The following is a 26,738-nucleotide window of genomic DNA, read 5'->3' as shown; positions in this document are numbered from 1 at the left end:
TGAGGGGTCCTTTTATTTAGCGCGCGTTAATAAAAGGACCCCTGAGTAAGTTGGGTTAGGAGGATCTGTCCTTAATTGATTTAATGAATTTTTAGTAAACTGGAATTACTGAAGGTTGGGACTTTTCCTAGGAGTTGGGCTTTTTTTTGTGGGGTACCACTGGGCTCATCTATTTCTCCTATGCTTTTTAATATCTTTATGAGCACTCTGCAAAAACTATGGGCTCCTTTTACTAAACTGCGCTAGCGGTTTTAGCGTGCACGCTAGACGCTAACGCCAGCATTGAGCTGGTGTTAGTTCTTGACACGTAGTGCAGGGTTAGCGCGTGCGGCAATGCAGCGCACGCTAAAAACGCTAGCGCATCTTAGTAAAAGGAGCCCTATGTTTACCAGTCAGGGTTTGTATGTCATGTTATGCTGATAAAAACTATACTCTTCAAGAAATCCCTTAATAAAGGTCAATACCATGATAAAGCTTAACCCCCCTCTTACCATCCCCTCCCTAACCCCAGATCCTACTTTTCTCTCTCTTGGAAACCTTCTCTGATCTAACGTTGTAACCCTTCTTCCATAACTCTTTTTGTAATCCGCTTTGAACCGAAAGGTAATGGCGGAATAGAAATCTGTAATGTAATGTAATGTAATATATATATTTTTTTAAATTAATTCTGTTGTGCTGAAATATGGTAGATATTACTGCCAAGGTTACTGATTGCATGAATAGAATTGGAGACTGGGTTTCCATTAATAAGCCGAAACTGAATGCAAGACAGACGAAGGTTCTTTGTTTCCATAACTCATTATCCTCTGTTCCCTCATTTACAATTGGGTATCATCCTGCAAGTAGATAACACATATAAAGTCATCGGTGCTCTTTTAGTCATCTCTTACATTTGAAGATCAATTTTCCAATTTATGGAGGAAGATTTTATATATATATTATGTTTATACGTAATGCGCGTGTGGGATGGCACTCGGTTATGTGGACTCGGGGGTTCTCCAACGTGGTGCGGAAGGCTGGCGGACGGCAGAGGCATGTCCCTGAAGCAGTGCTACCTGCAGCTGTACAGGAACCCCGATGGTTGCGCGCGGCTGGCCACCTATAAACTGCAGCACCCGGCAATCATCCAGACAAGGTACCCACCCCTGGGCCATTTCTTCCCAGTTCCTTAGCATCTTTTGGGTTGTGGGACGAATTGTCTGCGTTGCCGTTATTTTTTATGGGGATCTTTGATTTGATATATGAGTACTATGGATTACGAGCATGCTTCTGAAATGAATTATGCTCGTAAACCAAGGTACCACTGTATTTAAACATCTCTATCATATCTCCCCTCTCCTACCTTTCCTTCAAAGCATACATATTGAGATCTTTAAATCTGTCCCCATACACCTTATAATGAAGACCGCTGACATGGTGAGATTAATATTACTAGGCAAAAAACAAAATCGTTTCTATGCACAATACTACTACATATTTCACCATCTGCATTGTCCAGTAATTTAGTGACTCCTGAGGCAGGCGACTCTCTGCCTTAATACACTCCATATTGGGTCTTTTCAGCTGTTAGTGTCTGTTAAATAAAAATTTTTATATATACTTTGGTTGCAACTTCACTGATCCTCCCCTATGTTTGGTTTCACTAATTGCCCATGTAGGGGCTCCCTCCTTCCTTTTTGATATTCATAAATTTACCCCCTAAGCGGTTACATTTTTAGATCCAACATGCAGAAATATGTATTAGTGAGCATTTTCGTGCACAGTCTCCATACTGAATTTTCATCTGTGGTCTAAAATGGCAATAACCTTTTATTTCAAGGATAGACTTCATGTCTGAACACACCTTGCTGCTTAGGAAAATTGTTAGCAAGTAGCCTAAAAAGGAACCAATAATGCACAGCTCAAGATGATGGTAGCAAAAGCAAAGTAAATCAAACCATGCTTTTTTGCTGCCCTGGTGACATCATATGAACAAATCTGATCAAGTATATTATTTGAAGGCCGCAACCAGTTGGGCACTACGATAACACATAAGGTTGATCAAACTCTTGCAACCCAACAGCAAAGTTGCCTTTAGAACTATTGGTTTAAAATACAACAGAAAAAGTTGGTTGAGTTCTGTTTTTAACAAAAGTAGAGATTACTATACTGCATATCAGTCACTGTCAATTCCAAATAGATGCTCAAGGAGAATAAGTAGAAGAATGCATCAGTCTGCAAAGAGGACTATTCATCTCCTGTCCATCACAGATGTTTAAAGAGAGATTAAATAGAGTGCAGAGGTTAAGAACCTGCAGAACTGTTTTCAGAGAGTGACTTAAGACATGCTCTTCCATCCTGATTGCTTTTTTCTAGTACTTTTTCCCCCTGAAAGATGGTTAGAGTATTACCCTCTTACACTGTACCCCTCTAGAAATTTAAAGATTTTTCAAGCCTATAACACAAAGAAAGAATGTAAGAGATTTCTGACAGTCTTTTGGAAAGAGTACTGAAAACATATTCAAGCTTGTTTGATTACTACAAATTGTCTTGTTTGATTACCAAATCCATCTATTTTCAAAATACCTCCTCTTGTAACCATTCATTCAACTTTTATTTAAAAAGTATCAGTTCTTTCGCTAATGATGCTCATGAAGATAGATATTTACATTAAAGACTTAATGGCAGATTGAAATGCATAATGGACCTCACTATTCCCTTTGCAAAGTAGTCCTAGAAAAACAATGTGTAGGCGTTTCCTGCTTTACCTTTTCCATCTGACAGATTCTAACAGTTTTTCATAAAATATGACTTTGAAAGATACTGATTTTTCACTTCACAGTGCACAAAACAGTAAATGAAAATGATTAATATTTAACAGAAGACAATGTGGACAGTGTTCATGCTAGGCAGACAATTACAGCTGTCGGATTACTCCCACTTTTCCTTAGTAATTAATTTAAATAATATATACACTTGCACACAACTGTGTCAGATAAATATATGACTTTTTAAAAAAATTAGTTCTCAAGTCTGTTGGCACTTTGCACTTCACTGAGAAGGAAACTAGAATTCTGAAGACTGACAAGAATGGACACGATCTGGGTAGCTGAACAAAGAAAACAGGTATGCAATTCTTGAATTAAATGACGCCAAGTTGTCCAGTGGTTTGACATTACAAGCTTTCAAAGATTATCAACAGTCATGGGAAGATATACTGAGCTCAGATTATAACTGTGTCCTTTTTCCCAAATTTAGTCTTTAAGATCCAGACTGTCAAGATTTTTCTTCTTCTAAAATCCATTTACAAGTAGAAATGCATAAGGTTCTTCATTCTGATGATTCCAGTCATCCGATGTGAACATGAACCAGTTTAAGTCTGGTGATAATGATGGAGAGAACATATTTGCTTATTGTTTCTTAACTGAGTTGAAGCTTGGATAAACAAAGATGATTCCAGCAGGATGTGTGCACCAACATGCACTTCATTTAATGAGTTAAAATAGGAACTAAAAAGTGCAATTGACCAGAAAAGGAGAAGAATGATCTTCATATTTACTGTAAACCTCCAAAGAGAATGAGATCGGCTGTTCAAAAACTTTCAAAGATCATAAATTTAAATAGCAGACCATTGGACAGTTACCATGCACGTCTGTTCACCAGTTATAATCTACTCAGTGATACACAGGCCAAGGAGAAGCAAACTGATCTTATTGCAGCTACTGTTATGGAGTACAGTAACCAAATGGACTGCCTATTAAATATCTTTAAACAACAGGACAGTTAGAAGTGCATAAAAAAGCCACATCATTAAATGCCAGTTATGTAAAGTCAACAGTGCAACAGGATAAGGACTTTGTGGCATCACTCAGGGAAAAACTAGTGTCAGATGGAATATGCTCACATATTGCAGACTGGATGGACTACACAGGTCTTTATCTGCTGTCATTTACTATGTTCTGGGAGAATTTGATGTATCTGAAGGGACAGTATAGGCTAGAATACTCATTCTCAGGTTAGGCGTATACCACAATACTTACAGATCTAACAGAAAGCATTTTTTTTTTCATTAGCTCGAGGATTGCAGACCATTTTCTACACCACCAGGGTGCAGGGATGTGTGGGGATAAATACAACTGGCAATTCCTGTGGCCATTGCCTTGGTGCATAAAGCATCCATAAAACACCAGGTGTGAAGTCCTGCCTTCAAACGTTGATATACAATAAACATTCAGTGCTTCTTCAGTGTACACCTTGTCTTTACAGGACCATACGTGTGACAAATAGCAATGTCATGAGCCTTGCACAAGGTGAGATGAAAGTTTTTTTTCTCTAAATAACTCTTTTTAAATTTTCTTCTAAAGGCCATTGCTGTTTCTGTGGCTAAGTGGGGGTTTTGAAATCTCAACAACAGCTGAGCGAGATTTGTTGAGAAACTTTGGAGCCCGACGTAACAGTCGTTGTGCTTCAGTGAAGGCCTCTGTCAATTCTTTTTTCCACTGTACAAATTCAGGATCACTCTGAGGACAGAAGTATAAATTACAATTTATTAATATTAGATAATCAGTGCCATCCAAGGTAAAAGTCTGGAGTCTTTTTAATTATTATTTATTATTTGATATGGGTGCCTAACTTTAGGCAGACTTTGTAGAATTTGCCCCTCAGCATCTCAAAAGGGATAGGTTTAAGTGTGTTATATACTCTACTGTAATCAAATATACATTTAACACATTATTTTTCTCTTTAAAAAAAAAAAATAAGGTAAGAACAATTGAAAAATTTAATTCCAAGATAATTGATTTTATTTCAGAAGTAAACAAACATAAGAACTTAAGAATAGCCTTACTAGGTCAGACCCATGGTCCATCAAGCCCAGTAGCCTGTTCTCACAGTGGCCAATCCAGGTCACTAGTACCTGGCCAAAACCCACAGAGTAATATACAGCATATAGGGTATGTCATGGATGTTTCAAAAAAAAAAAAAAATTAGAAAAATATATATAGGACGCCTAACACAGGTGTCAACATATATCTGTCCTAAATTTTGTCTATTCCCATAAGGGTAATAATAATATAAATTCAGAACATAAGCAGTGCCTCTGCTGGGTCAGACCAGAGGTCCATCACACCCAGCAGTCCGCTCACACGGCAGCCCATCAGGTCCAGGACCTGTATAGTAAACCTCTATCTATACCCTTCTATCCTCTTTTCCTTCAGGAAATTATCTAATCTCTTCTTGAACCCCAATACCATGCTCTGTCCTATCACACCCTCTGGAAGCGCATTCCAGGTGTCCACCACCCTCTAGGTAAAGAAGAACTTCCTAGCATTGGTTCTGAATCTGTCCCCTCTTAATTTTTATGAATGCTCTCTCGTTCTTGCAGTTTTTGAACGTTTGAAGAATCTGTCCCTCTCCACTTTCTCCATACCCTTCATGATCTTGTAAGTCTCTATCATGTCCCCTCTAAGTCTCCGCTTTTTTAGGGAAAAGAGCCCCAGTTTCTCTAATCTTTCAGCATATGAAAGGTTTTCCATACCTTTTATCAATCGTATCACTCTTTTCTGAACCCTCTCGAGCATCGCCATATCCTTCTTAAGGTACGGTGACCAATATTGGACGCAGTACTCCAGATGCAGGCGCGTCATCGCACAATACAACGGCAGGATAACTTCTTTTGTTCTGGTTGTAATACCTTTCTTGATAGTACCCAGCATTCTATTCACCTTCTTAGAGGCCGCTGCGCACTGTGCCGACGGCTTCATTGTGTTGTCCACTATTACCCCCAAGTCCTTTTCTTGGGTACTTTCACCCATTACCAGCCCTCCCATCGTATAGCTGTACTTCGAGTTTCTGTTTCCTACATGCAAGACTTTACATTTCTCTACGTTAAACTTCATCTGCCATCTCATCCCCCACTCTTCTAGTTTGTTCAGGTCCCTTTGTAAATCTTCACAGTCCTCTTTAGTCCCAACTCCACTAAATAGTTTGGTGTTGTCTGCGAATTTTATTACTTCGCACTTCGTCCCTGTTTATAAATCATTTATAAATACATTTAACAGCAGCGGTCCGAGTACCGACCCCTGCGGAACACTACTCATGACCCTCCTCCAGTCCAAGTAGTGGCCCTTCACTCCTACTCTTTGCTTCTACCCGCCAACCAATTTTTGATCCATCTATGTACGTCTCCTTCCACCCCATGGTTCTTCAGTTTCCATAGTAGGTGTTCATGGGGTTTATATACCGCAGGACTGTGAAGTTCTATGTGGTTTACAATGATTAAAAGATGCTACAGATTGAGTGGATTTAACAATGTTCTGCCGGTTAACATTGATTAAAAGATGCTACAAATTGGATTTAACAAAGTTAAAAGCTAGTGATTAACAGCTCTAGGGATCAGTTATTATGGAATGAGATTGTGCAGGTTAGTTGCCTAAGTACTTTAGGAACAGATATGTTTTTAGGCATTTCCTAAATTCCCTATAAGTAGTAGACGTAAGCAATTGTTCTAGATCTTTACCCCATAATGCTGCCTGATGTGAGAGGAGATGTTGATGATGTCTTTTAAATTTACATCCTCTAACCGGAGGGGAAACAAAATTCAAGTGTGAGCTTCTCTTATGTCTGTTGGCTGAGAAAGAGAAAAGGTTAGTTATATATTAAGGGGCTAAACCGAATAGTACCTTAAAACAGAAACAACCAAACTTGAACTTCACACGTGCCTCCATCGTCAACCAATGCAGAAGTCGGTAGGAAGGTGTAACATGATCAAACATCTTCAACCCAAAGATCAGTCTGATCGTTGTATTTTGCACTAGTTGTAGTCATTGCATATTCTTCAGGGAAATTGCCAAGCAGGCGATATTACAGTCTAAGAGGCTGTCTTTTTCTTTTTTCTAAACAACACATTCACTTCAGGTATGAGACAAGCGTATCATAACTATGGGTGATCAGATCATAGGACCTCCTATAATCTACATATTATTTCAGGTCCACATCCTGATTCCAAATTTTAATCATCTACGCCTGTCCCACCATAATAAAAATAAATGCAAAGCATCAAACCATGTGTGAAAAAAAGAAAAGCAATATTTATCTCAAATGGTGTCACCCCTAAACCAGCGCTGGTTAGAGATGTACAACTTCCAATGACCTTCTAACGAAGAAATGGACATTTCAATCTGAACAGAGCAGATCTTCCTCAGGGAATAATGATCAGCATTGCCTCTCACAAACTTACAACTCAAACCATTACCATTGCTGTGTGCAGACAAAAAAAAAAACTGCACACTGTTGTTTTTTAAAATCTCTTGTTGCAATATTATAAAGCTTGTGAAGCACACATCTGCACCTGTAGTTTTTGAAATTTTCATACAAAAAAGGTGAGGTAGGTAGGGTGGACAAGCGTAGGTGATTAAAACTTGGAGTCAGGATGTAGACCAGAAATAATATATAGATTATAAGAGGTCCTATGATCTGATCACCAATAGTTATGATAGGCCTATCTCGTACCTGAAGTGAATGAAAAAAGAAAAAGACAGCCTCTAAGACTGACCCTTATGGGAATAAACATTTAGGACAGATATATGCAAGTCAGCCTGTGTTAGGCATCCTATATATATTTTTCTAAGTTTTTTTTGAAACATCCATATGCTGTATATTATATCTTGGCTTGGATAGGATGATTCTACAATAAAGAAGCCCTCTTTTCTCTTTATCCAAAACCCAAGGAGTAGCAACATTCCATGCTACCGATCCAGGGCAAGCAGTGGCTTCCCCCTTGTCTTTCTTAATAACAGACTAGACTTCATCATAGACTTCAATTTACTAAGCAGTTTTAGCTGTTTAGTGTACGAATTAACTGATGTTATCTTAACACATAGCACAAATTGCTAGCACTCACTAATTGCCACATTAAATAGCTAAAGAGCAAAGATACTTACCTATAACAGGTATTCTCTGAAGACAGCAGGCATATATTCTCACATGTGGGAGATGTCTAATCTATTCTAATCTAATCTTCCATTTGTGAGTCACACATACCTATACAGGCTCACGGCGACAGATCAAAGAGGAAGGGGAGAGTAGTAGGGAAGGGGGGCATGGAAAAACAAGCAAGGAGACTAGAAAGAGGTGCTATACAGAAATTGAGACAGTTAGTTGTCAAAGAGGTGTGTCTTCAGGTTTTTTCTGAATGTAGTGTAGTTTGTCTCTTTCCTGATAACTTCTGGTAAGTCATTCCAGTTTTTACACCCAGATAAGTTAGCATAGAGTGGAAAATTCGCTTGTAGTGGAGGTATTTTATAGATGGCAGGTTTAGTTGAATTCTGTTATGGATTCTTTTTGATGACGACCAAACATTAGAGAATAATTGGATGAGGGGGGCTGCGGAGCTTCCGTATAGAATCTGGTGTAGGATACATAATGATTAGAAAATTATTCGGGATGATATTGGGAGCCAGTGAAGTTGCCTGATGAAGGTTGTGATTGAGTCAAATTTCTTTAAATTGTAGATTAGTCTAACAGCTGTGTTCTGGTTGAGTTGTAGTTTATGGATAAGAGAGGTGTTGATGCCAAGGTAGGCGGAGTTGCAATAGTCTAGTTGAAGTAGGACCATCATCTGAACGATCAGAGCAAAGTGGTGTGGGTGGAAGCATGGTCTAGTGAGTCGCAGTTGACGCAAAGTCTCTTCTTGCGAAACTGGAAGTTACATCAGTAGAAAGGGAAGGGAGTACCGAGCAGATCTCGTGTGGATCAGCACCAGCGGCAGTAAAGGCCATATTTTTTGGCTGGCTCTCTCCTTTCTCCTTTGCGCCACAGAAGCATTTCAAGCTGGTAGGCAACAATCTTGGTTAAGTAAATGTATTCAGCAAGCTATGTTATCTTATTACAGTTTTTGGAAATTAATTAAGACCACTTTGTTCGATAAGTTTATTACTTAGTGAGTTTTATTATTGAAATTCTATTTTACAAATATTTGTATTTTTTTACTGTATTATTGTATTTCGCTGATTGTCCAGCTCTTTTTAGTGTAAACCGCCTAGAACTTTTCGTTATGGTGGTATAAAAGAATAAAGTTATTATTATTATTATTCTCCTCTCCCCCCCGCGATTCCACACAGTGTAAGTGAAAGGATCTCTCTTCTTTTCTGCGGCCATATAGGAATTGGGGGAGGGGGAAGCTGAGAATCAGGCAAGGGGGCTGGAGAAACTTTGGGGATGATTTGCTTTGGGGCTGGGGAAGCTGAGAAACGGGCAGGAAGCTAGGGACGTTTTGGGGATGATTTTCTTTGGAGCTGGGGAAGCTGAGAATCGGGCAGGGGGGCCGGGGAAGCTGAGAATCGGGTAGGGGGGCTGGGGAAGCTTTGGGGATGATTTGTTTGGGGATTGGAATGCTGAGAATCGGGAGGGGGCTGAGGAAGCTTTGGGGATGATTTGCTTTGGGGAAGCTGAGAAGCATGATTTGCTTTGGGGAAGCTGAGAATCGGGGAGAGGCCTGGAGATGATTTGGGGATGATTTGCTTTGGGAATGGTTAAATAAAATGTTTTAAATGTTTAAACTTAAAAAGCTGTGTCATTAAAAGTGAATTGAATCAAATCGAATTGAAAAATCAATTCAACAGGGTGAATTGAATCGAATCGAAATATTTTTCCCTGAATTGGGCAACACTAGTGCACACCAAGCAGAAAATCTGGCCCATTTGAAGTAGTAACAGAGTTGAACAGGTTTTCTGGATGCTTCAATGACAACAGAGACTGCAGACGAAACGGAGAAGGTGTTTTGTTTTTCAGTGAAACCAACCTATGAGTGCTAATGATTGAGGGTTGGGATGAAGGAAAGATCCATTGTTCTGTATTAGAAGTAATGGGAATGGCCGCAAACAGCAAGATTCCTGAATCAAGAGCTCCAGGAGGAGTGGGAGCCAAGACCGACATGGCCAACGAGGTGCTATGAGGATCATGGTGTCCTGATTTTGGCAAAATTTGAGTAGAGTGCTCCTGATAAGAGGTATTGGAGGAAATGCATAGAGAAATCTGTTCCCCCAATGGATAAAGAAGGCATCTGATACCAAGCAATTGGGGGCATTGTGACCAGGTATTAGACTTGGCCTAGACCAGGGATCTCAAAGTCCCTCCTTGAGGGCCGCAATCCAGTCGGGTTTTCAGGATTTCCCCAATGAATATGCATTGAAAGCAGTGCATGCACATAGATCTCATTAATATTCATTGGGGAAATCCTGAAAACCCGACTGGATTGCGGCCCTCAAGGAGGGACTTTGAGACCCCTGGCCTAGACCGACCAGCCTGATTTATAAGCAATTCTGATCCTTGATAGCCACTGGCAGGTCAGGTTTTCAGGATATCCACAATGAATATATATGAGATGGATTTGCATGCACTGCCTCTTTGAGATGCAAATCTATCTCTTTGTTTTATATGCTAAGAACTGCAGGTTTCGTGAGCTGACGTTGGGCAGGAAGGCACCAGCACACGCGCAGTATAGGTACTGCCTTACAAAGTTTAAAGTAACAGTACATTTGGTATTGTCCATGCTAGTTTCTGTGGATGATGTCACCCACTTGTGAGAATATCATGCCTGCTTGTCCGAAGAGAATATATTATTTTAGAAAAGTATTTCCCCTGGATTAAGTAACCTAACATCATGTGTAGGTTTCAGTTGCTACCAACCTCGTCCCTGTTCTTTGCTACCCATGATTCCTTCCTCCTTTTCTGTATTTGAAATTAACTGTACCCTAAACATCTTATTGTGTCCTCCCTTTTCTTGTTCTATTTAACATACATTGATTTTTTATATTTTTGCTTGTAAACTGCTTAGATATATTTTTGATGGTATAGCAAATAAAGTGAACTGCGAACTATATCATCTCTCAGTATTCTGGTATTTACAAATCTATTATTTATACACATAAAATTGAGGGTTACAAAAACCCCAACAATGGAATGGCTCAGTAAATAGAAAATGAATGACCTTGAGTGGCTCAGTCAAAGTCCAAACCTGAATCCTACAGAAAATCTGTTGGAAAGTTTGAAGACTCTTAAAGTCCCTTTTACGAAGCCGTGATGGGCTTTTTTTTATCGTTGGCTAACGCTCATAGAATTCCTGTGAGCATTGAAGCTAATACCACCCCGGCCAGCAATAAAAAAGTCTAATGTGGCTTCGTAAAAAAAAAAAAAAAAAAGGGGGGGGGGGAGAATTAGTGAACCTGAAAAATTTTGGGCTATGTTGCTAGGAGGAATGGACAAAATTGAACCATCCTGCTATGCAAAGTTGGTAGATACATATCTTAAATGACTCAAGGCTATTATTTCTACAAAAAGGTTTCCAACAAAGTATTGAGTCAAAGGATACAGACTTACATAATCAAAACATTTTGGGTTATTTTTAGTTACTTTTTATATATTTCTATAATCATTCTTTTTCTTTGTAAGTGTAGTGTGTGTTGTAGACAAGTGAAACAAATGATATGCTTTTATTATAATTATGTTTCTAATAATCTATAATAATAAAACCCTAGAGCGCGCATACGCTGTTGAAAGTTCGTGATTCCTAGCGCCGTGAGGTGTGCTTCTGTGCCAGTCCTCACGGCGCCTGCACTAGCTGGAGGTGCGTGCAGTGGCTGGAGGCTCGTGAGCATGCAGCTCTGTCAATGGTGGTTGGCTTAGAGGACCGGCAGGAGAGCTGCAGTTGCGGTGGCAGGAGAGTGTCCAACAGAGGGCTCCGTTTTGAAGCTGTGGCTCTCATTGAACTGCCAGTTAGCCAGCTCCCTTGCTGGAGTTATTTTTCAGTTTACAGGTGCCGCGGCGACTCCTCTCACGAGCCGCACCTGGATTAGAGAACACTTCTGATGCAGGGGATCGTTAGAGGAGCCGCCGCGGCACCTTTAAACTTAAAAATAACTCTGGCAAGGGAGTCGGCCAGACAGCGGGAAGTGTAGGAGGGATGGAGAAATCATGCTGCAGCACAGGGAAATGGAGGGAGAGGGAATGCTGTGGATGCTGCACAGGGAAGTGGGGGGGGAGGGGAAAAAATTTGGCTTTTGCACAGGGAAGTGGGAGTAGGGAAAAAATGCTGCTGCACAAGGACATGGAGGGGAGGCAAATGGAGGGGGAGGGAATGCTGCTTCAGCTTCTGCACAGGGAAGTAGGGAGGGAGAAAGGAAGAAAGACACAGGGGCAGGGAGAGAGACAGAAAGACAAAGGGGGCCAGGGAGTGAGACAGACAGAAAGAAAGACAGCGGGAGGAAGAGAGACAAAAAGAAACAGACGGGGTAGGGAGAGAGACAGAAAGAAAGGCAGACATATATTCTAGCACCCGTTAATGTAACGGGCTTAAAGACTAGTAATAAATATAAATGTGTAGCAAACTAAAAGGCAATGATGCTCCTTGTTATTTAGGATCAATTGGTGAGTCTGTATTCTTGGCTTTCAATGGAAGCAGTCCCTAACAAAAAGAATAGCTTGAATACAAGTCTTCCAGAAAACAGACAAGTGAACTGGGAAATCGAAAAATACTGGGGTCAGTATACATTTACCAGTGGCTGATAAATGTATAACTTTCTTATCCTAGCATTTTAAAAGGCTATATGACAGCATTGGGATGAAAGTCCCATTAATTGGCTCAACACTATTCATCTAGTGAAAGGCTGGGAGAGCATAGCAGCAATTTTAGCCATATAGTTTGCATATTTAGCTGTATTTGGATAAGCTAGACCAGTATCCTGCATACTTTTTTCGAGCCACAGCACACTAAACATAGTGGCTGCGGCTCGAGGTATCCATAAGTGCCTCATTGTGATGACATCAACGCATGCATGACATCATCATGTTGACATCCATGCATGCACGAAGGCCCTCCAGATAGGCTCTGAGTTGCCATTGGGGAGTGCCAGCAGGGAAGAGTCACGGAGAGGCGCCGGCGCCAGCTGATTGCCTATAGAACATGCCTCTCACTGGTGCCTCTCCTGCTCCCCAGTGTGTCATGGCACATCTGAAATCTCAGGAGGCACACTAGTGTAGCATGGCACAGTTTGAGATACATTGAGCTATACCATAAAAAAAATCACTGCTACAGAGCACTATATGTGGAGCTCTATAAAACACTTTTTGAATCAGACTTAGAGTGTGTGTGAGCATATATTATTTTAAATTGGTGGCAAATCAATACACATTTCTAAATATTCGCACATCGATCGGTGTTTCATCGTAGTGACTTCATCAGGGGGCTATCATCCCTTTCTTTTAGTGCAACAGGAATTTGTGGAACCGTTGAGTTTTTTTGAAGGATGATAGCCCCCTGATATAGCCACTACGGTGAAATGCTGATTGACGATGGTGTTTCATGGTCCTTAGACATAAGATGAGTATATAATATTTGTAGTGCTTGATATTTATGTCATCTAAGTTTTCCAGTTGCATTTCTTGCATTGCACAAGGCTTTAAAATATTCCATCATTACAAGACAGGAGGTTTTTTTTATGTCAGTGGCATGGTACCGATCCCGAATATACACTACCCAGTCTTTGGAGGGTAGTGTTGGGGCTCTGAGGCTTTTTCCTCCTGATCTTGCATCGATTATATGAGCCATGCAAATGTTTATTGATTTGGCACCAATTTAAAATATATGCTCACACACTCTCTAGAGGGCTCCTTATAGGGCTCCACATATACAACCTCTTTTACAAAGCCGCGCTAGCAGCTGTGCTGGCTAACGGCCCGAAGCCCATAGAGATTTAAAGGGCTTCGGGGCTGTTGCTGCTCGGCTTTGTAAAAGAGGCTGATAGTGTTCTGTAGCAGTGTTTTTGATGGTGTTTTGTTTATTGTTATGATTCTTGGGTTTGATATTCTAGTAATTTTGGATAAGCTATTACATGGTTAATTTCGGCCTGCTCTACATGTATATTCAGCACTGCTGACAATGTATAAAGTAGCAGTGACTCTACACATTAATTTAAACACTGCAGCCAGTGATGAAATTAAAACACTGATCGTTACTCCTGATTACTTCCTTGTGACCATATGATTTTATAGACTCTAGATAAATTTTTGTGCTTTTTTAAAAAAAAACATATGACAGCCATTTTAAATCTAAATTACAATTTCAAATCATTCTGAAATTTATAATTCTACTTCCTGTGGCAAGCATAACAACAGCTGCCAGGATGCTTTGAAATGAAAGTTAAAAGAACAGAACTCACAAATGAAGTGCCCCAATGAGGAAAAAAAAAAATCATTTCCTGAAAAGTACTCTTTAAAAACATGCTTTTTAATTCAAACTGTTTTACCTCACATTGAAGGACAAACTGTTTTCCTCCTTTAATCTTCAGTAAAATACACTTTTTGTCCTTAATCTGTGTTTCTTCCACTGATACTATCTGCTCCATGGTCAACAGATTTTGCTACATTATAAAATTGAAACATGGTTACTATGAAGGCCTGAGTATGTTTATGTTTATTAAAAGTTTTAACCAAACTTCAGTTAATCCACAGCACGGTGTACAAAATATAAAAAAAACAAGATAGGAAAGCAAAAGAAAAAAAACCTAAAAAAGGCAAATAATTTTGTTTAAATCTTATTTAAATAGTTGCCGAAAAATACAGGATCCCAATACACCAATGTTTTCATAAGAATGCTGAGAGAAAAATAGATTCTAAATGTCACAGAATTTTTTTAGAGTATTTACAAGTACGGAAAAGTACGATCCTTAGGAAAAAAAAGTTAGGTGAGAAAACACTGCATAAAGAAATGTCAGTCAAGGCACAAGTAAAATAGAAGACAAAGATTTTTGATACTTATACATTAACTGATTGAAGCCCTGATAACTGTAACCAAGCCAGTTGCAACTGCAGTTTCTCTCCAACCAGGTAGGTATCCAAAATAGGAGTTAAGATTCAGCAGGAAAATAAAGGCGTCCTAATAAGGGAGTCTAATCTCAAACTCAAGCTTAGACAATCTCTCTCTGCTAGGAAATATTCTGCTTATCCAAGGTAGTCTGTTCCCTTCCAGCAGGACCATATCTTGGAGTAAAATGGCTAGGAGTTTTCAGGGTAACCCTGACTGGCTAAGCAGGGTCATTGTCTCTCTCTGGTCTGTCAGGTGCAATCCAAAGGATGATGTTCTAGTGTCTCGCCAAGCTTTTATAGCCTGATGCAGGGACAAGCATTCAGGAATTTTACTCTTGATAATCCTTTCTTCTTCCATTTTCAACTTTAACCCTTAATTTTTGCCCACCCAAACTGTTACAATACTTACAGTAATAACACTAAAGAATTGGCTAACACACCTAGTCCTTGGAAGGAAAAAGTCTAGAGGAGTGAGGCAAATCTGTAAATTTATAAACAATGGACATCAGTATGAGCCCTTGATAGATCAACGTAAACCTCTGGCTCAGGCAATATCTCAAAAGGTGACCAGCACCAGACCGCAGTCTAAATGAGAATAGCCTCATACATCACAGTCATGTGTCAGAGAAAATACAAATCAAATCACACTCCCAGAACAAAATAGACTTTTACACCAAGGAGAAGGGGTTATGAAGGCATAACAAATGCATACTATCCCTGAAAACATACCTTGTGAATAAAGACCTACCTAATGAATAAAACAATAAATATAATAAATACTATAAATATAGTAGACCATACAGTGAACATATATGATAAGACAGTACCTATGTGTAAAGTGCAAGAGACAAGAAATAAATGCCTGACAAATAGTTCTAAAAGGAATGCAAGGTGTGAAGTGCTTACCAATAATTCATAAAGTGCAAAATGTGTATATCAATAAAATATGGCAGAGCAAGAGACAATATAAATATAAAGTGCAAATGCAAATCTCCACTAGAAATCCATAATTAAGGTCATATCATATAAAATGCAAATGCAGAGTATAACAAAATAAAAAATGGTCACCTTTTGAAATATTGCCTGAGCCAGAGGTTTACATTGATCTATCAAGGGCTCATACTGATGTCCATTGTTTATAAATTTACAGATTTGCCTCACTCCTCTAGACTTTTTCCTTCCAAGGACCAGGTGTGATAGCCAATTCTTTAGTGTTATTACTATTTTTTGGATACTATTGGCTATTATCCATTTAGTGTTCTTAATTGTACAATACTTACAGAACATAACATAGTCCAAAGAATAACAACATAAAATTTGTATAACAGGAAGTGACTATGGCATATACAGCATATATGCTCACTGGGCTATATGGGCTGAAAAATAAACTCAGGCCCCCCAGTGATACAAGTACATCAATCTGCCTGTGGACAATTTCAATGGTGCATTTCTACTTTGGAAGGAGACTCTTGGACCCATCCTATTACAGGGAAAATATATTACTCAAAAAACCGCACAGATTGTTGCTCCATGTGTGTGATTTACTTGATCCAGTGCCCCTCTCCAAACTTTATATAGGACACACTATGTGATCTATTAAAACAAGATTAACTGGATGTTGTTTTCAGCACACTTTAAATGACCTTAAGTGGAGGATTCTTGAATCTGTGAATATTGGGTGGGAGGATGGCAATGTGGAGCACATTCTAAACATCAAAGAGCTACGATGGATGTTTGAGTTAAATTCCATGCAGCCTGAGGGATTAAATCTCACCTCTGACTGGATGACATTGGCTGCTTAATATTTCCTGCCCTTATACCTTTAAGAGAAATTTGGTTGAGTATATGGGCGGGTTTGAGTGAGTTTTCTGAGTGACGTGGGGGGTTACGTCTCGGGGTTTCCCTATTTAATTGTGTGAAAAGACGCCGCGGCCATTTTGGCTCAGTAACAGCAGTAAAATAAAATGCAAGTGCTAACACTATAATGGTAAGAACATATTATACCTAAATATAGATGATTTGTTTTTAGTATTGTTAAAAGCACTTGGCTAGCAGTATTTGATTTTGAATTTTGTATTGCAGTATCTCCCCGCCTTGAGAAAGCAAAATGAAATGCGTCAGCGGCAATGGGGGACAGATACGAAAAGCTAAGCACTTGAAACGTTAACTATGAATAATTGATAAGAAAAACCTATAAAAATTACAAAAATTTCTAAAAAACTATTATTTTTTTCCTATTCTTTATTCATTTTTTAAAAAACTTACAATAAGTGTAAAATCATTTATAGCATATTAAAGTCTAATACAACACTTAATAATCTGCAAAAATTCCATATCAGAAATTTATCCTCCCATATCAATTAAATTCTTTAAATTCAATAAAACCTATCATGAACCTCAGTGGAGATGATGCAGTATACAAACCTAAGGATTAGATTAGATTAGATTCATACATACTTTATTTATTATTCAAATAAAAAATCCTTCCCCCCCCACTTGTATGTGCAATTTTTAAGGGGAAATATAATACTCAATAAATTATAATATTTTGTTAATGGCTCCCAAATCTCCTGAAATTTTTTTAAATTCCCTTGCTGTGTGGCTATTGTCCTTTCCATTTTCTAAATGTGACATAATGAGTTCCACCAGAAACTGTAGTTAAGTCTCTTCCAATTTTTCCAATTACTCGTAATCTGCTGAATGGCAACCCCTGTCATAATAAGCAAAAGCTTATTTTTTGATGATATATGACTCTTAGCTCGCATTGACATGCCAAACAACACAGTATCATACGATAATGCCACTGGGTTTTCCAACATACAATTTATTTTATCCCATATTGATTTCCAAAAAATAAGAATAAATGGACAAAAGAATAACAAATGATCTAATGTCCCAGCTTCGAGATGACAGTGCCAGCATCTATTAGATTTAGAACTATCTAATTTCTGTAAATGCACCGGGGTCCAAAATGTTCTATGTAAAAGAAAAAAACAAGTTTGTCTCATAGATGCAGACACTGTACATCTCATCCTCCAAGACCAAATTTGTAGCCATTGAGATGCAGTAATTTGATGCTTAATCTCAATGTTCCAAATGTCCCAAATACCATATTCTTTGGTTTTTTATTCATAAATCCAGATATCAATTTATACCACTGAGCAGTCTGGTGTCCCAGAAAGTCCACCTGAAAACACAAGAACGGCAAACTATTCCGATCACTAATACTTTTCCATTAAGACCATATTTGTGATGCAATTGTAAAAAGTCAAGCAGCTTACCATTAGAAATAACATCAAGTGCGTATACCTGCCTTCATCCAGTATTTCCAGATGACCTTATATCCGCCAATTTGAATCTTGGAGTTTAGCCATAGGGTCTGATATGTTGATTTAAGTATCGAAATTGGTGTTAAGTTATAAACATAACATAACGTAATGTTTTCCATGTATCTACTAATATTCTGTTTTCTTTATATAATCTAGGCATTTTGATACTGAGATCATGGCTTAATCTCAGAGGGAACATGAGTTGCCATTCCAACGTCAATCAATCTGGGAACTTTTCCATGAGCTCTGGGAGGATCCAATACATACCTTGACGCAAAATATAGGATTGATGATACCTATAAAAATTAAGAAAATTTATCCCCCTCTCCTTGATTGGTTTTTGTAAAGATACTAGAGCAATTCTTGCAATTTTACCCAGCCAAATAAATTTTGTAAGAATACTTTTCAATTTTTTATAAAAGGACCTCAGAAAAACCACTGGTAACATATCCAACTGGTAACAAACCACAGGCAAAATCATCATTTTTATAGTTTGAACTCTCCCCCACCAAGAAAGATGTAATGGGTTCCATTGCTCACACATTTCTGTGACCTTTTGCAATAAAAATTTTTCATTCACTTTTATTGTCTCTTCCAGCATATTCTTTATCCAAATGCCTAAATATTTTATTCCTTCTTCTTTTCAAAGAAAATGAAAATAATCAAATAATCCTTTTGTACAATGAACATTTAGTGGAAGAATTTCTGATTTAATAATAATAATAATAATAATTTTATTTTTATATACCGCCAATTACTCAATGGGAGGAAACAGGGTTTGAAGTAGTGGACATCAGTATGAGCCCATCGCAGATAACGTAAACCTCTGGCTCAGGCAAAATCTCAGAGGTGACCAGCACCAGACATTAGTGATGTGCCCTGAAGAGATTCCAGGTGTGCCATGAGAGATTCCAGAATTTTACTTTATTTTTAAAAATTCCCTCCATAATTATGCATTAGAACAGATGACATGTACGTTGTGTACATAAGAGTCTGTCAATGTTATGAGTGTCTGTGTGCGTAAGGATATAATCACACAGACAAGCATCATTCTTGATGTGATTGGTCCTTGAACACTAACAGCAAGTAATTTTATTTTTTATGTAGTAATCATCCTAACTTGAGCAACAAAACAATCAAGGCTTTGTTACTGTTTGGATCTTCTTATCATTGCAAAGTTGGATTTTTGGCTCTGACAGAAAAAATGAGAACGACTGCAGACGTTTGCTTGTCAACCATCTAGCCACATTTTGAGTTAATTTGTACTAAAAAACGAGCATATCCATTGTATTGATTAGCAATTCTATCTACTTTAGTTTCACCATTGTTACAATTACCCATGTATAGCTTAAAGAACTTTAAATAAATAACTTTCAAATTGTAATTTTTTGTTGGTTTTGCAATTTTATAATTTCAGTTATAATGTGCCGCAAAAGCATTTACTCCATTTAGTGCGCTGCAAAAAACAATTGCTCCGTTTAGTGTGCCAGAGCTAAAAAAGTTTGAGACACTGATTTAGGACTTAATCTGAAAATCAAACCAGTTCCAGCACATGTACAGTTGTAGTCCTGTTCCAACTATAAGCATTCCATATTCTCCAAGAAAATGCAAATTGCTTTTGACCTATCAAGAGGTGCTCCCCCATAGCACATGAGGGGATGTTTGAGAACATCTGGAAACCAGAATAGCATGTGCAAGTTAAATGACCACTGCCTGCTATTTCCAACTTTAAATCAAATAGGTCCAGTTACACTTTCCCCATTCTCTATGCTTGTGCTGTACACTTCTTTTGCAGGCATCTTCCAATATATTGCCAGTACTCCTTTATTATTCTGTCCTTTTCTTTGGCCAGAGTTTCACATAACTCAAAGGCTTGGTTGAGTGTTGCCTCCTTATTGTCACATTCTTTTTTCAGTATGTCTTCATATATATTCACAAGGAATGCAAGATGTAATCTTTTGTCTTTCATCTTGTTCTGTGACTATTTCTTTCTCTTTGGTCCTGAGTTCACTCCTCAGAGGCAGAAGGGTTGTGGCATAATAAGACAACAGACAGGTGTGTCTTGGGAAAAGGTATTTTATATCAAATAGGCTTATTACAAATGTACAGCGCTTAGAACAGAAATTGGTTAGAGTTGGGGGGCGCTAGCGTGCCGCGTTGGTGATGGCTGCCTGAACACGCGGCTCCGACACGAGGTTAACTGAAAGACTCAAAAACAGCACGTCTGACAACAGCAATAAAATAAATTTGCTCACCGGCAGCTGCAGGAAAGGTATGGCAACTAGCAAGGCGGGAAAACGCCAAAGTTTAGAGCCGGTCTCCCCATCTAAACCGCCGCTTAAACTCGATGATGTCACTGCGGCCTCACTGCTTGAAGAGCTGCATGCGCTCCGATCACTAATGGCCGACAATAAGACAGTGACGGACGAGATTCTCGCCGAAATTTCTACTTTCAAGTCAGAAATCGCGGATCTTAATTCGCGGCTGGACATGGCAGAATCGAAAATCACAGTGAATGCTGAAAATATTAAAACTATCCAGCGTCAAAATAAACGTATCATACAACTGGAAACTGACCTGGAAGATTATGGCAACCGCTCCAGACGGAGTAATTTCCGCATCCTTGGCCTACCGGAGGCACGGGAGGGGAGAAATATGATTCAATTTCTGGAAGACATGCTACCTAAACTGCTAACTTTGAATTTCAAGCAGGCGTTTGAGATAGAAAGAGCACACCGTATACCTACGCAGCAGCCTACTCATCCAGATAAATACCCGAGACCAGTGATTGTGAAATTACTACGGTATACACAAGTGATTGAAATCATGCAACAAGCAAGATTGCAGGCTCCTATCAAATTTGAAAGCCATACCCTGCTATTTGTTCCAGATCTCTGCAAATAAACCGCTAAAGCGAGGAAAAAACTCCTGGAGTATCGGCCTAAACTTAAACAACTTGGTGCAAAATTTGGGATGATATATCCTGCCAAAATGAGAGTTACATTAAATAACTGCACCAAGGATTTCACCAGACCGGATGAGCTGGCAGACTACCTTGAAAAATTGTCTCCGAGTCTTATTGACAATACTTGATAAGTATGCCAATTTTGGTGCAATGGTATCATATGCAGCTGTTTTGTGGTTGAATGTTTGATATCTGACTTGAATTGAATCATATGATTTTGGTTCTGGTCTAAGGCTGTAGTCGGCCTTGTTGTTAATATTTTCAAAATGTTTTATTCGTGTTTGGGGCTGCGTGAGCTTTCGCCACGTGCTCACTAACCCATGTTTAACTGCCATTCATGTTTAATGAGTTGCTATTCTATTGCATCTTTTGTATTTTCTTTTCTTTATCTGCAGATGACAATCTACATGCTTTCTGTCACACATATGCCATGTATTTTTTGCTATATGACACTGCTTTGTACTTGCCAATTCAATTTCTATTGTATTTATGCCTTTACACTGCTTAACACTTAACGTCAAGGGACTCAATAATCCTATAAAGAAAAAAAAGATCTTCAACTATGTCTCAAAATATCAAGCAGATGTAGTCTGTATTCAGGAGTCACACCTAACTGAATCAGAAGCTAAAAAATGCCATCTTTCTTGGGCTTTTCCAGTTCTGTATTCTCCTACACTGGGGAAAAAGAATGGGGTTCTGATGTTCATCAGGAAAAGGCAGGACATTACTATCCAATCTCATATTACAGACTCGCAAGGAAGATGGATACAGGTATGCTTGGATGTAGCTGGCACAAAACTGATGATACTCAATGTATATGGCCCCAACTTAGATGACCCCAATTTTTTCACTGACATTGCAGAATTAATAAATGACAATAGAGATAGACATTACGTTATTGGAGGGGACTTCAATGTCATACAGGACCCATTGAAAGACAGGAAGTCCTCAATTTCTTACAAGAAATCTAAAAACTGGTTTGCACTTCAATATATTATCTCTCAATTCAAACTGGTGGATGCTTGGAGAATTACTCACCTGGATGATCATGATTTTACTTTTTATTCAGCACCACACAATTCATATTCTAGATTGGATTTTTACTTGGTCAGTCAATCTTTAGTCCGATACATCAGGTCCTCAACAATAAATGAAATTAGTGTGTCAGATCATGCCCTGGTCCAGCTCCAACTGAACGCATTTGGTAAGCACTCATCATCAGGACAATGGAGACTTAATAATTCTCTCTTACAAGAAGAAGACTTTCAAAAGTATATCAAATTAGCTATTGACGAATACTTTATTCATAACTCTCCTAACGAATCTAGATGGCCTATCGTTTGGGATGCTTTTAAAGCATATATCAGAGGCATGGTTATTTTGTATGCTGCTTCAAAAAAGAAGAAGGAAATGCATGAATTGATGAATCTTGAGACTGAGATTAAAATTCTAGAAAGAGAACATTGTGCTGAGCCTACTAACATGGTTAAATTGGTACAGTTAAGGGCCAAGCGTTTCTCATACAACGTTACATTAAGTAAGATGTCTGCCAATCAAATATTTTCACAACATGCTGCTTATTATGCAGACACTAACAAATGTGGCCATAGCTTAGCCAATTATTTAAAGGGCAAAAGGGATAAAACAAATATTGTTGCACTACAAACGGATGATGATATTCTAAAAACAGATCCTAAGGATATCTTGTCAACTTTTCAGAGTTACTATAGTAGTCTTTATGCATCAGAATTGGATAACTCGGGAGATCTAGAGGGCTTTCTTACTAACTTGCCACATGCTACTTTAGATGACTCAGAGAATACAAAATTGAGTGAGTCTGTCACTCCCACTGAATTGATTGAAGTAATTAAGTCCATGGCGAAATCTAAAACTCCTGGTCCTGATGGTCTGACGAATGAGTTCTACTCAATTTTTCATGAACAATTGATACCTCACTTGATTGAATACTTCAACTATTTAGTCACAACTAATGATGTCACTGGTTCCTTTACTGAGGCCATAATAATTGTTCTACCTAAACCTAATAGGGATCCTTTGAAAGTTACCAATTACAGACCTTTATCAATGATTAATTCTGATGCAAAAATATATGCTAAGCTTCTGGCTGCCAGATTACAACTTGTGCTACCTAAACTTATTGCAATGGATCAAAATGGATTTATGACTAATAGATTCTCAAGTGATAATACTCGAACTTTTCTCAATGTCATATTCAAAGCGAAGGAAAAGCACAGTTACTTACCGTAACAGGTGTTATCCAGGGACAGCAGGCAGATATTCTTGACTGATGGGTGACGGCACCGACGGAGCCCCGGTACGGACAATTCTAGAGTGATTGCACTCTAAGAACTTTAGAAAGTTCTAGCTCGGCCGCACCGCGCACGCGCGAGTGCCTTCCCGCCCGACAGAGGCGCGCGGTCCCTCAGTTAGTGTAAGCCAGCTAAGAAGCCAACCCGGGGAGGTGGGTGGGACGCAAGAATATCTGCCTGCTGTCCCTGGATAACACCTGTTACGGTAAGTAACTGTGCTTTATCCCAGGACAAGCAGGCAGCATATTCTTGACTGATGGGTGACCTCCAAGCTAACAAAAAGAGGGATGGAGGGAAGGTTGGCCATTATGAAAACAAATTTTGCAAAACAGATTGGCCGAAGTGTCCATCCCGTCTGGAGAATGCATCCAGACAATAATGAGATGTAAAAGTGTGAACTGAGGACCAAGTAGCAGCTTTGCAGATTTCCTCAATAGGAGTGGAACGGAGGAAAGCTACAGATGCTGCCATAGCTCTGACTCTATGGGCCGTGACAGAACCTTCCAGTGTCAGTCCGGTCTGAGCATAACAGAATGAAATGCACGCTGCCAGCCAATTAGACAACGTACGTTTAGAAACAGGACGTCCCAATTTATTCGGATCAAAGGACAGAAAAAGTTGAGGAACTGATCTGTGGGGTTTCGTACGCTCTAGATAGAAAGCTAGAGCCCGTTTACAATCCAAAGTATGCAGAGCTTGTTCCCCAGAATGAGAATGAGGTTTTGGAAAGAAAACCGGTAGAACAATGGATTGGTTGAGATGGAATTCAGAGACAACCTTAGGGAGAAACTTTGGATGTGTACGCAAAACCACCTTGTCATGGTGAAAAACCGTAAAAGGTGGATCTGCGACAAGTGCATGAAGCTCACTAACCCTCCTGGCAGAGGTAAGAGCAATAAGGAAAAGCACTTTCCAAGTGAGAAACTTGAAAGGAGATGTAGCCAATGGTTCAAATGGAGGCTTCATCAAGACGGAAAGAACCACATTGAGATCCCAGAGAACAGGAGGGGCTTTAAGAGGTGGTTTCACATTGAAAAGTCCACGCATGAACCTGGATACCAGGGGATGAGCTGAAAGAAGTTTTCCATGGACTGGCTCATGAAAAGCTGCAATGGCACTGAGGTGGACTCTGATGGAAGAGGACTTAAGGCCAGAGTCAGACAAAGAAAGCAAATAATCCAACAACGTCTCCACTGCCAGGGAAGTGGGATCAAGATGATGAAGAAGACACCAGGAAGAAAATCTCGTCCACTTTTGATGGTAACATTGCAGAGTGGCTGGTTTCCTGGAGGCATCCAGAATGGAACGAACGGGCTGCGACAAAAGAGTATCAGTCGAAGTCAGCCCGAGAGATACCAAGCTGTCAGGTGCAGAGACTGGAGGTTGGGATGTAGAAGGGTTTCCTGCTGTTGCGTAAGCAGAGATGGAAACAGAGGAAGAAGAAAAGGTTCCCTGGAACTGAGTTGAAGTAGAAGGGAGAACCAATGTTGCCTGGGCCACCTCGGAGCAATTAGAATCATGGTGGCTCTTTCCCTCTTGAGCTTGAACAAGGTTCTCAACATGAGAGGCAGAGGAGGGAAGGCGTACAGGAACAGATTCGACCAGTCGAGGAGAAAAGCATCTGCTGCTAGACGGTGCGGAGAGTAAAGTCTGGAGCAGAATAGGGGCAGCTGATGATTGTGAGGAGCTGCAAAGAGGTCTATCTGAGGAGTGCCCCATTGAGTGAAGATAGACTGCAGAGTTACAGGATCGAGTGTCCACTCGTGAGGTTGGAGAATTCTGCTGAGTTTGTCCGCTAAAGAATTCTGTGCCCCCTGAATGTATATAGCTTTCAGGAAGAGATGGTGATCTATGGCCCAAGTCCAGATCTTCTGGGCTTCCTGGCATAAAAGGCGAGAGCCTGTCCCACCCTGTTTGTTGATGTAGTACATCGCAACCTGATTGTCTGTGCACAACAGAAGGACCTGAGGAAAGAGAAGATGTTGGAAGGCCTTGAGGGCATAAAACATCGCTCTGAGTTCCAGGAAATTGATTTGATGCTTCTTTTCCTGGGCTGTCCAAAAACCTTGAGTCTGGAACTCGTTCAAGTGAGCTCCCCATGCATACAGAGAGGCGTCGGTGGTGATGACTAGTTGATGAGGAGGCTGATGGAACAGAAGACCTCTGGATAGATTTGAGGATACCAACCACCATTGAAGAGACTGACGCAGAGATAATGTCACAGATATGTGTCGTGAGCAAGGATCCGATGCTTGGGACCACTGAGTAGCAAGGGTCCATTGAGGAGTGCGCAGGTGAAGACGTGCGTGAGGTGTGACATGAACTGTGGATGCCATGTGCCCCAAGAGTACCATCATCTGTCTGGCTGAGATGGAAGGTAGTGAAAGCACCTGCTGACATAGAGACTGAAGGGTCTGAAGACGATTGGATGGTAGGAAAGCTCTCATTTGGAGTGTATCTAGGATCGCTCCAATGAATTGAAGTCTTTGAGTGGGGATGATATGAGATTTGGGTAGATTGATCTCGAACCCCAGAATTTGTAGAAACTGGATGATTTGGTTGGTGGCCAGGAGAACTGCTTGAGCGGATGTGGCTTTGATCAACCAGTCGTCCAGGTAAGGGAATACCTGAAGGTAGTGAGAGCGTAGAAATGCCGCTACCACAATGAGACATTTGGTGAATACCCTTGGAGATGAGGCTAGACCGAAGGGTAGTACCTTGTATTGGTAATGACAATGATTGATCATGAATCGGAGATATGGTCTTGAGGTTACATTGATCGGTATGTGAGTGTAAGCCTCTTTGAGATCGAGGGAGCATAGCCAGTCGTTTTGATTTAGAAGGGGATAAAGGATGGCTAAAGAAAGCATCTTGAATTTTTCTTTTACCAGATGTTTGTTGAGATCGCGAAGATCTAGGATGGGTCTGAGATCTCCAGTTTTTTTGGGGACTAGAAAATAACGGGAGTAGAATCCCTGCCCCTTTTGATCTAGAGGAACTTCTTCTATAGCGTTCAGAAGGAGGAGGGATTGGACCTCCTGAATAAGGAGGGCCGATTGAGGACTGTTCAAAGCAGACTCTTTTGGCAGGCTTTGAGGTGGAAGAGTCTGAAAGTTGAGAGAGTAGCCGTGGCGGATGATGTTGAGGACCCATTGGTCCGACGTGATTACTTCCCACCGGCTGAGGAACAGAGAAAGTCGACCTCCTATAGGCTGAGGCAGGAGAGCAGGAATAGGGATACTGGCTATACTGTGGAGAATGAAGTCAAAAGGGCTG

General features: G+C 39.8%; 1 protein-coding gene across 10 annotated transcripts in view; it reads right to left on the bottom strand.

Annotated features, from left to right (window-relative positions):
* Positions 1-550: 550 nt before the first annotated feature.
* The window catches only part of GRK3 (G protein-coupled receptor kinase 3), a 466,643-nt gene continuing 440,455 nt past the window's right edge, over positions 551-26,738 (bottom strand). For all 10 annotated transcript variants that reach the window (XM_033955477.1, XM_033955470.1, XM_033955473.1 and 7 more), the window contains 2 exons: positions 14,280-14,393; positions 551-4,499 (listed from right to left, as the gene is read on the bottom strand). In XM_033955477.1, the coding sequence (XP_033811368.1) occupies positions 4,338-4,499; positions 14,280-14,393 (276 nt within the window). In that variant the 3' untranslated portion in view covers positions 551-4,337. The remainder of the gene's footprint in view (positions 4,500-14,279; positions 14,394-26,738) is intronic.

Source organism: Geotrypetes seraphini, chromosome 8 (genome assembly GCF_902459505.1).
Source record: "Geotrypetes seraphini chromosome 8, aGeoSer1.1, whole genome shotgun sequence".
NCBI classification, from domain to species: Eukaryota; Metazoa; Chordata; class Amphibia; order Gymnophiona; family Dermophiidae; genus Geotrypetes; species Geotrypetes seraphini.
Note: the sequence above shows the minus strand (reverse complement) of the source record. Positions and strands in the feature narration are given on the sequence as shown.